Below are 14,551 nucleotides of genomic sequence, written 5' to 3'. Positions count from 1 at the left end.
TAGGTGTTAAATCCTCTCTGAAAGTTTGGTAGAATTCCCCAGGGAAGGCAGCTGGTCCCGGGCTTTTATTTGGGATACTTTTGATTACTGTTTCAATCTCTTTCCTTGTGTTTGGTCTATTTAGATTCTCTATTTCTTCTTGATTCAGCTTTGGGAGGTTGTATGATTCTAAGAATTTACCCATTTCTTATAGATTGTTCTTTTTTTGGCATGTAATTTTTTATAGTATTCTCTTATAATCTGTTGTATTTCTGTGGTATCCATTGTTACTTCTCTTTCATTTCTGATTTTGTTTATTTGAGCTTTCTCTTTTTTTTTCTTTGTAAGTCTGGCTAGAGGTTTGTCAATTTTATTTATCTTCTCAAAGAACCAGCTCTTTGTTTTATTGATCCTTTCTACTGCCTTTTTTGTTTCAATAGCACTTATTTCTGCTCTGATTTTTATTATTTCTCTCTTTCTGCTGACTTTGGGCTTTGTTTGTTCTTCTTTCTCTAATTCAGTTAGGTGTAGTTTGAGATTGCTTATTTGGGTTTTTTCTTGTTTGTTAAGATAAGCCTGTATTGTGGTGAATTTCCCTGTTAATATGGCTTTTGCTGTGTCCCATATGAATTGGTATGGCATGTTTTCATTTTCATTTGTCTCCAGATATTTTTTGATTTCTCCTTTAATTTCTTCAACAATCCATTGCTTGTTCAATAGCATGTTGTATCTACATCTTTGTCCTTTTCTCAGCTCTTCTCTTGTAATCAGTTTCTAGCTTTATAGCATTGTGATCGGAAAAGATGCTTGTTATTATTTCACTCTTCTTAAATTTATTGAGGCTTGCCTTGTTTGCCAGCATATGGTCTATTCTTGAGAATGTTACGTGCGCACTTGAGAAGAATGTGTATCTGCTGTTTTTGGAGTGTTCTACGTATGTCTATTAAGTCCATCTGGTCTAGCTTTTCATTTAATTCCACTGTTATCTTGTGGATTTTCTCTCTGGAAGATCTGTCCATTGATGTGAGTGTGGTGTTGAGGTCCCCTACTATTGTTGTGTTATTATTAATGTCTTCTTTTAGGTTTGTTAATAGTTGCTTTATGTACTTTGGTGCTCCTGTGTTGGGTGCATAGGTATGTGTAAGTGTTATTTCTTCTTGATGGAATGTCCCTTTGACCATTATACACTGCCCCTCTTTGTCTCTCTTTATCTGTCTTATCTTGAAGTCTACTTTGTCTGATATAAGTATTGCAACACCTGCTTTCTTTTGTTTGCCATCAGCTTGGAATATCATCTTCCATCCCTTCACTCTGAGCCTGTGTTTGTCATTGGAGCTGAGGTGTGTTTCCTGGAGGCAGCATAATGTTGGGTCTTGTTCTTTAATCCCTCTTGCCACTCTGTATCTTTTTATTGGAGAACTCAATCCATTTATGTTTAGGGTAATTATCGATATATGAGGGCCTAATGCTGCCATTTTATCACTCGTTTTCCAGTTATCCTGCATTTCCTTTGTTTCTCATCCTGTGTATTTTAGTCTACCAATCGAGTTATGTAATTTTTTATGCTGTGTTTCTTTTATTTTCTCCTTATTTATTATTTGTGTCTCTGTTCTGCTCTTTTGTTTAGTGGTTATCCTGAGGTTGTTATTCAAGATTGGAAAAGATAGTCCCTTTTCTTATGGCCTCTAGATTCCTTAGACTAAACGGATTCAGTCCCTTTCCTCTTCCACTCCTAAGTTGTTTTTCTCACATCTTATTCCATCTTGTGTTATGAGTTTGTGGTTAAAATGACAAGATTATCCTTGTTTTTGTTGTTCCTTCCCTTTGTCTTTAATGCTATACTTGAGTATTTGCTGTTCTCCTCTGATTCTGTCAATCTATTTAACTCCTTACTCTTTGTGTGCTTTGTAACCCTTTTTTTTCAGGTATGAGGGCTTTCTTGAGGATTTCTTATGGGAGGTGTCTTGTGGCTACGAACTCCCTTAGCTTACGTTTGTCTGGGAAAGTTTTTATTTCTCCATCATAACTGAAGGATATTTTCACTGGATAGAGTATTCTTGGCTGAAAGTTTTTGTCCTTCAATGATTTGAGTATGTCATTCCAGCCTCTCCTAGCTTGTAAGATTTCTGCAGAGAAATCTGCTGAAAGCCTGATGGGGGTTCCTTTGTAGGTTATTTTCTTCTGCCTTGCCGCCTTTGGTATTCTTTCTTTGTCATTCAGTTTTGCCTAGTTTCACTACTATATGCCTTGAAGTAGGTCTTTTTACATTGACATATTTAGGAGATCTGGCAGCCTCTTCCACATGGATTTCTTCTGTAGGTTTGGGAAATTCTCTGCTATTATTTCTTTGAACAAGCTTTCTACTCCCTTCTCCTTCTGTTCTTCTTGAATGCCTATAATTCTTATGTTGCATTTCCTAATTGAGTTGGATATTTCTCGGAAACTTTCTTCATTTCTTTTTAGTCTTAGTTCTCTCTCCTCCTCTATCTGGAGCATTTCAACATGTCTATCTTTGATTATGCTGATATGCTCCTCTGTGGTGTCTGCTCAAGTGTTCAGGGAATCCATATTTTTTTTATTTCTTCCATTGTTTCTTTCATCTCTAATATTTCTGCTTGATTCTTCTTTATAGTTTCAATCTCTCTTGTGAAGTAGCTCCTGAACTTGTTGAATTGTTTCTCTACATTCTCTTTTACCTCGTTGAGTTTTTTGATGATAGCTGTTTTGAATTCTTTGTCAATTGGATTACATATTTCTGTGTCCTCAGAACTGATTTCTGGGTACTTGTCATTTTCTTTCTGGTCTGGTGATCTAATATAGTGTTTGATATTGCTGGAGGCTGTTTTTCCTCATCCTGGCATTCTTAGGTCGCAGTTACCACCTATCACCACTGGGTGGGGGTCAAGTGCCCTGTATTCTGAGCCCCCTGCCTTCAAGCTGAAATACCAGGAGTTGGAGCCCCACTGAGCAGGGTGGGGAGGGGCGCTTTCTCCTGTGTGCTCTTGGGGTTTTCTCCCTCTGCTCTTCCTATCTGGTCTCCTGGGGTGTTGGCTTGATGAGGCACCACCCCTTGCCTTCCCTGCTCCCTGCTAAGGCTTTCACCCCCATAGAGGGCTTCGCTCTAGGCTGCAGGGGCCCTAGGGAGTCCTTGAAGAAATTCCTGTGAACGAAGGTCCCTTCCTCCATTCCTTCCCTCTCGGAGGCCTCCTCTGGTCCCCATCGAAGTCTTTAGGGGAGGGAGCAAAGATTTCTCTTACCCCATTCCAGCTCCCCTGAGGGGGGCTCCAGGCTCTCCACCCTTCGTCATTGGCTGTGTGGATCTCTCTCTCGTTTTTTGTGTTGTTTGGATGTCCTCTGTTGGGGTATGGATTTTTTTTGTTGTTGTATATTGGAGGGGGAAGATTTCTGAGAGACCTCACTCCGCCATGATGCTAACCTCACTTGATAGTCTCTCTTAATCCACTTGTTTGTTTGCTCACTCTTTCTCTTCCCTAACTCTCTCTCTCTCCTGTGGTTTCCCATTTTGGATTTTGCTGATTGTATCTCTGTGGTGATGTTTAGTAGTATTCTTCTGTCGGCTGTATTTCTGTTAGAATGGTAGTTAGATCTAGAGGCTTGCTCAGATTTGGGTTCACTTTATTGGCAAGAATACCTCATAAGTGGTGCTGTGTACTTCCATAAGGAAACATCTAATATCTACTTGTCTCTTTTTATCACATTATCAGCTGTTGATGATCATGGCCTAGATCCATTATTTCTTTTGGGGTTTGCAAAATAGTGATATTCTAATTCTGTTATTTCTTTGTCATATGTTAGCTGAAATACTTCCAAAAAGAATAACATTCCCTCATGAATTAATGAATTATTTAGTTACCTGAGGTATAGTTTGTAAGGAAAGACAGGTTATTTATCAGCTTTAAAATAATGAGTTGGTTCTCTAGCAGCCTCTGAGTTGACCAATGAGATTTTTAGATCCTTATAAATTCGTGTATTTTAACATATTTAATGTGCTTCAGTCCATTTCAATTCTTCTTTATGATGGCTAAATTGTCCTGTTTTTGGCCAGCAGAAGCCTCTTCAGGTCGGCTGCAGTGACCTTTGGACATAACCCATTAGTTTTGTTAGTTCCCTGTTCTCTTGAACAAGATATTTTTTAGGCTTATCTGGTACATCTCCTGCTGTAAATCTGGAATGAGCCATTTCTCTAAGGAGTCCTGGTTCTTTTTAGTGGGAAATGGTACTTAGAGATCCTAGGCTGAGCATTCGAGATGCTCCTTGCTCCTGGCTTGGTTCCTGTTTGTAGCCCTTTTCAATGGATAGAGCTAGGAAATGGATATATTTTTTCAGTGAGAAAATGTATCATGAGTTCATACTATTTCCCTTCCAAATTTATGAACACAGGCTCTTGACTTTGATTTTAATGCTGTATCTTCTCTCTCACGTTGAAAATCATGGCTCCAACCAGTATCAGCATAACTATTTGCTTTATCTTATAATACACACACGTTTAAGAATAATCTCAATATTACTATCAATAATGTGATTGCTGAAAAATACCTTAAGATTTTTTTCTAGTTCTTTGTGTCTTTATATTCCAGTAAGGAGTTTCAGTGAAATTACTGTATTTTAAAATCATTTTAAATAATTCCTCTCTTTTTGGTTATGCTACAAATTTGAATACACAGTTAAGTTCATTTTGTTCATTTTGATTTCAATCTTGGGGGCTTCACATTTTTTCCTTTTTGGTTTAATTTTATTACATATTTATTAAAACTTTTATATTGTTCTAAAGTCAGCTCTGTAAAATGTATGCAAAAAGTCTAACATCTCTTTCCTGTCACCTCTATCCTATTCCCTCCCTTTCACTATAAACAACCAATCAAAAATTTAAATACACACGCATCTCACTCTGTAGATAAATCATGGCCTGGTCCTCTTTTCCACCTTGCTTTTTACACTTAAAAATAGATCTCGGAGGTCAGTCCACAGTAGTGCACAGAGATAGTTGGCGTGTGTTTTCACAGCTGCACGGCACTCCCTCCTGGGTGTCTATTCAGCCAGTTTCCTGCCTTTGGATTGCTCTTTTGCTTTTGCAGATAGCGCTGCAGTGAATAGCTTTGCTACATAATCTTTTCATGTTTTTGCCAAGATATCTTTGGGGAAAAGTCCTAGAATGGGATTGCTGGGGTAAATGATAAATGCCTACAGGATTTTGCAAGATGTTGCGAAATTCCCCTCCATAGGTGTTACGTCATTTTGCATTCTCACCAGTAACTTATGAGAGTGCCCGTTTCCCTCCAGCCTTGCCGGTGGAGTATGTTGGCAAACTCTTGGGTATTTACCAGTTTGATGGGTGAGAAAGCGTCTCATTGCAGTTTTAATTTTCATTTATTTTATTATGAACAGTGTTGAGCATCTTTTCATTGTTTTAAGGGCCATTTGCATTTTTGTGTGTGTGTGAACTGTTTCTTTTGTCTGTTTATATATTAGGTATATTAATCCTTTATCTGTGATATAAGTTGCCAATTTCTTTTTCAGTTTGTCATTTGTTTTATTTTTGGTTTTTCCATGTAAAAGGTTTTTAAAAATTTTTTGTAGTTAAATAGATCAAATAGATCAATATTTTCCTTAATACCTCTACATTTTGAGTTAATAGTTAGAAAAGTTTTCCTTACTCCCAGGCTATAGAGTAATTCACCTATGCTTTCTTTTAGGACTTGTAGGGTTTCTTCTTTCACATTTAAGTCTCTGTTCCAGTTGGAGTTTATCCTGGTGCTCAGTGTAATAAATTCAGTTTTATCTTTTTCTATACGACTATTGCATTGTTTCAGGACTGCTACTTTAAAAGCCACTTCCCCACTGATTTGAGATGCTGCCTTTATGATATATCATGTTTCCATATGCAGTGGGTCTGTTTCTGGATTTCCTAGGCTGTTCTGTTGGTCTGTCTTTCTCCTCGTTTGACAGACCCTTCTTTTCTTTCTAGGGGATCTGTGTGCTTCAGTGTCAGGTACGGCTCAGGCCCCCTCACTGCCGCTGCTCTTCTTTTTCGTGGTTTTCCTGGCAGCTCATGCTTGTTTGCTCTTTCCAGTGAACTTTATCATCAGTTCTTTCAGCTCCAGAAAAAAAGGGCAGGTGTTTTTATTGGGATCATGTTAAATTTATTAACTTAGGAAGAAGTGACATTGTTAGAATGATGTTCCGTCTATCTAAGAACATGGTCTGTCTTTATATTTCAAGTCATGTTTTATGGTTTCCCTCATGTAGATACTGGACATTTGTTTAGTTTAAGCCTAGGTATTTTCTTTTTGCAATTGTAAATGGGATCTTTCGTCCACATTATATCTTTTAACTGGTTTTTTGTTTGTATATATGAGCACTATTGATTTTTGTATGTTGATTTTATAATCTGCTACTTTAGTAAATTATCTTTTAGTTTTTCTAGATGTATACTTGTAAATTTGTAAATTGAGATAGTTTTACCTCTTACTTTCCAATTCATTTTATTCCAGTTATTTTCTCTGAGGCATATAAGATTTTTGCTTTTTTCTGGCTAACTTTATCTCTAAGCCTCCCCTCTTTTTTTCTCTCTCTCTGGCTTTTTTTTTTTTAGTCAAAGAGATGTTACTGGTTTTAGGCATTTGACTCTGCTAAACTGGAGAGCAGTAATCTGTTCCTTTTTTCCTGAATTACTTATATGTTCATTTAGAGACTCGCAGATGTATATTTGTTTTCATTTTTTACAGTCAAGTTAGTTGATATATAATTTATAATATACATGCAGAAAATTCACCCTTTTTAGGTTTACAGTTCAGTAAATGTTGAGGAACTGATACAGTTGTGTTGCTCCTGCCACCAGCAAGATGTAGAGTGCGTCCAGCCCCTGTGCCTCTCTGCATCTGTGCCTCCCCTACCTGCAGTCCCTGCAGCCGCTCATCTGACTTCTCTCCCTATAGTTTTACCTTTTCCAAACTGTCATAACAATGGACCATACAATATGTAGCCTTTTGAGTCTGGCTTCTTTCACTTACCGTAAGGCCTTTGAGACTCATCCATGTTGTTGCATATGTCAGTAATTCATTCCTTTTTACCACTGAATAGTATTCCATTGTATGGATATACCATACTTTGTTTATCCATTCACCAATTAATTGACATTTGAGTTGTTTTCAGACTTTGGTGATTGAGAATAAAGCTGCTATAAACATTCACATACATGTTTTGTGTGGACATGTTTTCATTTGTTTTGGGTAAATAATTCATAATGGAATTGCTGGGTTGTATAGTAAGTGTATGTCTGACTTTATAAGAAATTGCCACATCATTTTCCAAAGTAGCTACTGTTTTGCATTCCCATCAGCAGTGCGGGAGAGTCCCAGTTGCCCCACATCCTTGCCAGCATTTGGTATTATCAGTTTATTTTATTTTAGTCATTTTCATTGTTGTGTAGTAATATCTCATTGTGGTTTTAATTTTATGCCTTTGTTTTTAAAACTTTGATAAGAGGCTTGATATGAGGCTGAATCTGTTAGTTGTCTAAAAATACTTTATTAAGAACAGCTCCATTTTGTCTAATGAATATTAATCTGGAACTTAGAGGATAGCCTATTGCCTTGCTCACTTTTCCCTACCCACCCCACACAGTGGGCACATGATAATTCTTGGTTCCTGAATTCAAACAAACCCTGGACCAATAACCCAGGAAAGTCACTTGTCTTCCATTTATTTGGAAAAGAGAAAATATTTTGATAGAAACTTAATGTTTTCAAAGCAAACTTTAGCAGTCATCCTGTTTTAATGACAAAACAGTTAAGAACCTGCTGTCTTCCTTGCTTTTTGTGTCTGAGAAGTTTGCAAGTTTTTTCATTTAAGCCTGCCAGATCGAGGTGCAATGGTGTTGAATTCCTGTTGATTTACACAGGAAAACGATGAAGAGTCGCTATATGGAACTCTACGACCTTAATAAAGACTTGCTAAATGGATATAAGATTCGCTGTAACAACCACACAGAGCTGCTGGGAAACCTCAAAGCAGTGAATCAAGCGATTCAGAGAGCAGGCCGTCTGCGTGGTAAGCCTCTTTTCCGCAGCACTGTAATTGGTCTGCAGTTTTTGGGTGAGAACCACTGAAGATGGTGTAGCTTCAAGAATTCATTCTGGGGCCTCTGTCTGTGAAGGTGCCTTGAACACTCACGTTGGCACAGTCACTTGAGTTTCGGCCAGCCTGCTGTTTGGCTTTAGTCAGTCTCCAGACTTCAACGGGAAAGGACTCGTGCAGCTCCTTTCCTTAGATCTTGCTGTGAGGATCCTCCACGGAAACACCTAGTGACAGATACCCAGGAGGAAAGCCCTGAATACCACTGTTAGAAAAAAAGGGAGGCTGAAAACTAATGAGTGTCCAGCTTAAAACTTAGAAAAAGAACAACAGAATAAACCAAAGGAAGCAGAAATACAGCCAGAGATTTATAGCTGAAATCTGCTGTTTGGGGTTTCTGCTTTGACCTCCTTTTAGGCATAATCTTTGCTAGGTGGATATGATTTTGATCCTTTTCTATAAAACTGACTTTTGGTTTCTAAGTTGGAGATGATCTCTGGGTTTGGTTTGTGATAAATTCCCTCACAAAGGAATCTTTTTGAGGCAGTGGTACCGATAAATTAGTTAAATTTGCGTGACCTATACCCTAGTTTTATGTTGCTTTAAAACTGGCTTCTGATTGATAATTTCACTTTTAATCTTTTTGATCATACTGTTTGGATGTTTCTTCTCATCCAGTTGGAAAACCGAAGAATCAAGTGATCACTGCCTGTCGGGATGCGATCCGGAGCAACAACATCAACATGCTGTTCAGAATCATGCGGGTGGGGACCGCCTCTTCATAGCAGAGGAAAGAATAGGTAGTGAAGTGCCTAGAAAATGGTTTCCCCAAAAATGTAGGCTGGTTTGCTTTGGGTCACATCCTGTTGACCCCAAGGTGCTGAGAAGCCTTGGTGAGTTGTACAAATGAACAAAGCATTGTGTCTGAAAAATGTATTCACTTCCTGTTTGTAAGATCAGCTGTGCTCTTGCCGAGTGGTGCTAGGTTTGTATGGAGCACGGTGAGTACTTGTGAAACATTAGGGCTTCAAAGTCCAGTTTTTCTGTATGTATGTAAAGTAGATGTATAGAGACATCTTTTCTCTTGAAATTGTAATTGAATTTGTAATTTTAAAATAGATTATCTACTTTTTCATTAAAATTTAAAGGTGTAATTTGTATTGACTGATTATAAAATCACCACCCTATCAGAATTGCATAAACCATTTGTATTATGTGGCGAAAAACAAAAATGTGGATATTCAATTTGTGTGCTTTCTTTTTAAAAAGTTTCATACTAAGGTGATGTTAGTTGGAGTAATAGCTGCTGAAACAGACCTCACAATTCCTAACGCCTCATTTATTTCCCGTGTATGTAGGGATTTCTCTGCGGTCACCCAGGGAGCCAGACTCCTTTAATCATGAAGCTGTGTCGGCCTCCAGGGCACCCTTCCTCAGCCTGAGCTTTCTGGAGAAATAAGCAGCAGGAAAGTGATTTGGGTGACTGCTTTCACATTCACTGCATACAATGAAGACCTTACGGCACTGGGGCTTCATTCTCTCACTTGGAACCCTATTTCTCAAAGGGTTGTCCTGGGGCCTTGCCGTTATTTATATCCAAGCCAGCGGAAAAGGAAAAGCTTTTTAAAGCCATGGTCTGGAAATAGCACACGATCATTTCCACTCACATTCCATCAGCGAACATGGCCACAGCGCCCTGCAAGGAGGCCAGGAAACATCCAGCTCTGTGCCTACAGGGAGGGGAAAGCTGATGCTTGTGTCAACAGCCAGCAGCTCCTTCCCCAAGAGTTAAGATTTTGCTGTAAGGTAGATTTCAGGACTGGTTTAATGACTAAGACATTACTTTTCACATCTTAATAGCATTCATAAGTAGCTGGGGGAGAAGGCCTTTCCTCTGTGGTAAATTAATTTTACTAGTTTTCTCCATTTGGCCATTTAGGATTATCTTTTCTGTTTTTGAAAAGTGACCTTTATGGAGTCCTAATTTTTATGAGACTACCCCCTGTAATACCTTTGTTCTTCATTTTCAACCTATAAGCTCAAAAGCCATGCATGTATACGGTATTATTTTCAGTAATCCCTGAAGTAGTAAAGTATCTTGTATCTGCTTCAGAGAGGAGGAGACTGGCGTGCAGGGACTCATACTGGCCAGAGTTAGAGCTGCTGGCAAAACTCGAGTCCACTGTTGAGACTTTTTCTGTTTTAGCCACAGTCTAAGCTATACCGTTTGAGATTAAAGTCTCTAGTTGGTGCTGGTTTTAAATTGTTTGGCACTGTTGATTTTTAGGGACCCTAACAGAATAATCTCATCAAAGGTCATTCTGTTGTTCTTTAGCCAAAAAATTTCCTTCTTAGACCTAAAAATATCCATGGGCAAGGCTTGAAGGGGTTGACCTGCAGGAAGAGATCTTTAAATAGTCCTGATTTATAGGTTACAAGTAGGTTATTTTCACATTAATTTGATCCTCTTGACACTGGTATCTCTGAGCTCAGAGAGGTAGAATGTTTTCCACAGGATCCCACAGCTTTATAAGTCACAGTGTGGAGCTTTGAAACCAAGTAGTTGTGGCCCTTTCTGCTATCCCAAACTGGTCCCAAGCAAGTAAAGATTGGATTGGATGAAAATATTCATACAACTTTCAACAACCTCTTCTATCCACTTAGAAGTCACCAGGCTCAGTGTCGGGGTGAGAAAAACTGTTTGGTTATCAATTGCTCCTCTCTTTTGTTGCCACATTTTTCTATTCTAACAGACTCTGAGTGCCTTCTAGAAGCTATAGCTTAAACTCTTGTTTCATTGCTGAATTTTGTTGAAGCTTTAAGTGAACAGTCAGCCTTCATTTAAAAGCTGATCTTGAGGATTCTGCTATCTGGGAGAAAGCTTTTTAGTCATTTTTTGAACATCCTCTTTAAAAAGTCACCCTCCAAGTGGAGGCCGGCCCCGTGACCGAGTGGTTAAGTTTGCATGCTCCGCTTTGGTGGCCCAGGGTTTCACCAGTTCGGATCCTGGGCACAGACCTAGCACCGCTCATCAAGCCATGCTGAGGCGGCATCCCACATAGCACAACCAGAAGGACCTACAACTAGAATATACAATTATGTACTGGGGGGCTTTGGGGAGGAGGAGGAGAAGCAGCAGAAAAAGATTGGCAATAGATATTAGCTCAGGTGCCAATCTTTAAAAAAGTCACCCTCTACTCCCAGATTCAGGTACTCAATATTTTAGAGAAAGTATAGTTTTTATTATTTCCCACTCTGCCAATCCAAATACATCAAAGCTCAGCTCAGATGCGCCTTCCTCAGGAGACCTTTCCTCCCCCATGTCTTTTCCTTAACCCTTATTACATTGCGTTTATATAAATCTTAATCCCCTATTAAGTGAGAAGAGGGGCTGCATCTTAATCAGCTTTATCCTCCCCATGGTGCTGAGCCAATGCCTTGAGCATAGAAAAGCATCTTTTGTTCTCCCTGGGGTTGTCTGTCCTCAGTAAGCCTGTCAGTAGCTTCAAAAATCAAAGAACTAGAACTTTACAACTATTATGCAACCCTATAAGTGCTTGATAAGAATGATTTTCAAAATTATTAATGTTTCAGATTTTATAATTAGCAGTTATAAATCTGCCAATGCTGAGTCCTGTGATCATAGAACTAAATCATCTCCAATCTCATTTTGAAACTAAAGTACAGTAAGACACCCATTGCAGCCTGGTGTTTTGCATTTCTGCCTCTTTCCCATCTGGCCCCTGCCCACACTGTACGCTCTAGCTCCCCAGTCATCTTTTTATCTGTATGGTACAGAAATATGCTTTTCCTAAAACGATCCCACATGGCAATTCCCAAGTTGTTTCAGACTCTCTGGACTGATTGTACATCGACCAGAGAAGGAATCATCTGTTTTGTAGGAACGTCGTTCATTACGGCTAGAGAGCCTGCCTCTGCCGTCACCGTTCTTACGGCTAGAGAGCCTGCCTCTGCCGTCACCGTCTCTCTCTCAAGGACCCTTTTAACAGGGTTTGTACTTTCTCACTCAGTTTTAGTAGTGATAAGCATACAAGGCTATTGAAGAGGTTATGCAGCCAAAACTTCTCATTGATGAAATACTGGTCTGGGAGAGGTAGCCCAAGCGTTGATCTTTTTCCATATTCTGTGGGAAAGAAATCCCCATATTCAGTGGAGTGTGGGAGGCAATCAATGAGCAGTAGAAAATCCAGGTTGCAAACCTAACAGCCTCTTTCTCTTCCAGGCTTCACTTTCCACATCTTTAAAATGAGGGACTGGAGTTAGATTATTTATAGCGATCTTCCTTAAGCCTTTTGTTTTTCCACCTCTTAACAGAGATGCTAATATGCTCTCAAAATAACTTTATGAAAATGTGCTTAATTTCCATGATGGTTAACACACAAAGGGGATTTGACCTTACACAATTGTAGGAAGTGTTGAAGTAGTCTCTGTAAGGCCGCATTCTCTTGTCTGATGCTGGAGCTTGAGGCCCATGGGGCCAGCAGTCAGAAAGGACATAAAGTTGGGAAGAACAAGCTGGAACCCACAGGCATGAGCTGGAGCCCACGAAGATTTATTAAAATCTGTGTCAGTTCTTGCCTCTGACCTTGATGGTGTGGGCTTCCTGCAGAAACTGAGACCCTTTATCAGAGAAGCTGAAGGAAGATCCAGGAGGGCTGGAGCAGTTGCAGGCTGATGCTGTTCACACCAACAGGGTGAGCCAAGGGCTAAGCGACAACATGTGTGAGCTACAAATGGCTACTGCTTCATTTTGGCGCTCCATATTTTGCCCAAGAATTTGTGACTCATCCTAACTGGAAACAAAGGGAAGGGAATTCTGGGAAATGTGGTTCAGTCTAGCCAAGTTAATACATTACAGAGCACCACAGTGGTTGGCACAGGATGGTGGGGTTCTAGGTGACCTTTACTTTATACTGTTACACGTTGTTTTAATTCTTCACAGTGCACATGTATTACTTATATAATCTGAAAAAAATATAGCTATTCTCTTTGGGGAGGAAAATCTTACTAAAAGGAATTATAAGAATTGGAGGTTCACTATTAAGAATTGAGAGAAGATGCCATCTATCATATAGGTGAACATCATAGCTTTATCTGAAAGAAGTATAAAAAAGATGCCCATGTTTTAATTCCTCTTTTGTCACTTAACATTTGTTGACATTGGCTCCAGGCCCTAAAAATCAAGTTGAAGAGTGAAGTAGTAAGAAAAAGCAGCTTCTCAGTCACTGGGCATTCTCAGAGCAGAAAGGTTACCTGCAAGTCACACCTTCCTTCACAGACTCAGAGGTGCTGGCTGGAGATGATGTAACTGACAGCAACATCAGAGTCTGGCTCTCAGGGATTCTCTCCCCTCCGACACTAAAATCCTTTTCTGTACTGTATAGAATAGCCTGCTGTGTTGTCAGACCATAAACACATTGAGATTAAGGAGACACTAATAAGCACATTTGAATACTTGTGTAGTATGCTAAGATTTAGACTCAGCACTCCAGAACTGGAAAAGTTGGCCTCTTCGATGTTACCTAGAGCCATGAGTCTTAAACCATTATCCAGGCTTGGCACACAACAGTTTCACCTGCCCAGCACTCCCTGGGCCTTCCTGGGGTTATGCCACTGACAGGGCGTTAACCAGAACCTCACACCCCTTCTCTTCCACTCATGAAAACACATCAGAAGACAAGTGAGTGAAAGTAATATTATAGGGATGACCTTCAGTCTGCAAGAACTTAAAAGGCAAGCTTTGAAATTTAAACCAATAGTGACAAGGTAGTTGTAATCCCACTTGAGTGTCACTACACTATGGGTAAACAATTGTAGTCTCCAAAATAGTATGCATGTAAAATGGTCCATTACCATGTGGGTGTGGGAAGACAATATTAGAACTAGTTTTAGGTATTTTTTTAATCTCATCCTTTAAAAATTAGTGTTTGTTTTACAATAATACTGAATATTAGTACATGTGTAAAATTTATAGATAAATATTCATATAATGGGCATATATGCCAAAACATTTTTTACTGACTGGGGCAAAATCAAAAAATTTTTGGAACTATCATCAACCTAAAAGAAAGTGAGACATTTTCTTCATTTAAGTGCAAACTTTACAAAAGGGTTAGTACTCCAAGTTTTAGGAGATAAAAGAAAAGCCCAATGCTGTTCCTATTAATTAGTAAAACCCAAAGTAAAAGCTAGTAATAAATGTAAAAAAGAGAAAGGAAACAGGGAAACTACTGGAATGGAATGAGAACAGCATCTTTCAACTAAAGATGCAATGACACCTACACTCGCCCACGCAGCCCCACACACATAGGTGCTAGTTATCGTGTAACCCCCAGAACAGTTCAGGGAAAAAAGAATGTAATAAAATGGACAGCCTCTTGGCATTTTGATGCGGCTTTTTAGCATTTGATCTCTTAAAGGAAAAAGAGGCAACAAGTTTTATAGTTGACCCTACAGT

At 39.1% G+C, this 14,551-nt stretch overlaps 1 protein-coding gene across 1 annotated transcript in view; it reads left to right on the top strand.

Annotated features, from left to right (window-relative positions):
* The window catches only part of BBS2 (Bardet-Biedl syndrome 2), a 34,418-nt gene extending 25,100 nt beyond the window's left edge, over nt 1-9,318 (top strand). Inside the window, exons 16-17 of the mRNA XM_008539792.2 lie at nt 7,901-8,049; nt 8,752-9,318. Coding sequence (XP_008538014.1) covers nt 7,901-8,049; nt 8,752-8,858 — 256 coding nt within the window. The 3' untranslated portion in view covers nt 8,859-9,318. The remainder of the gene's footprint in view (nt 1-7,900; nt 8,050-8,751) is intronic.
* The last annotated feature ends 5,233 nt before the right edge of the window (nt 9,319-14,551 follow it).

This window comes from Equus przewalskii, chromosome 3 (assembly GCF_037783145.1).
Source record: "Equus przewalskii isolate Varuska chromosome 3, EquPr2, whole genome shotgun sequence".
Classification (NCBI taxonomy): domain Eukaryota; kingdom Metazoa; phylum Chordata; class Mammalia; order Perissodactyla; family Equidae; genus Equus; species Equus przewalskii.
This window is presented reverse-complemented; position numbering and strand designations above follow the sequence as displayed.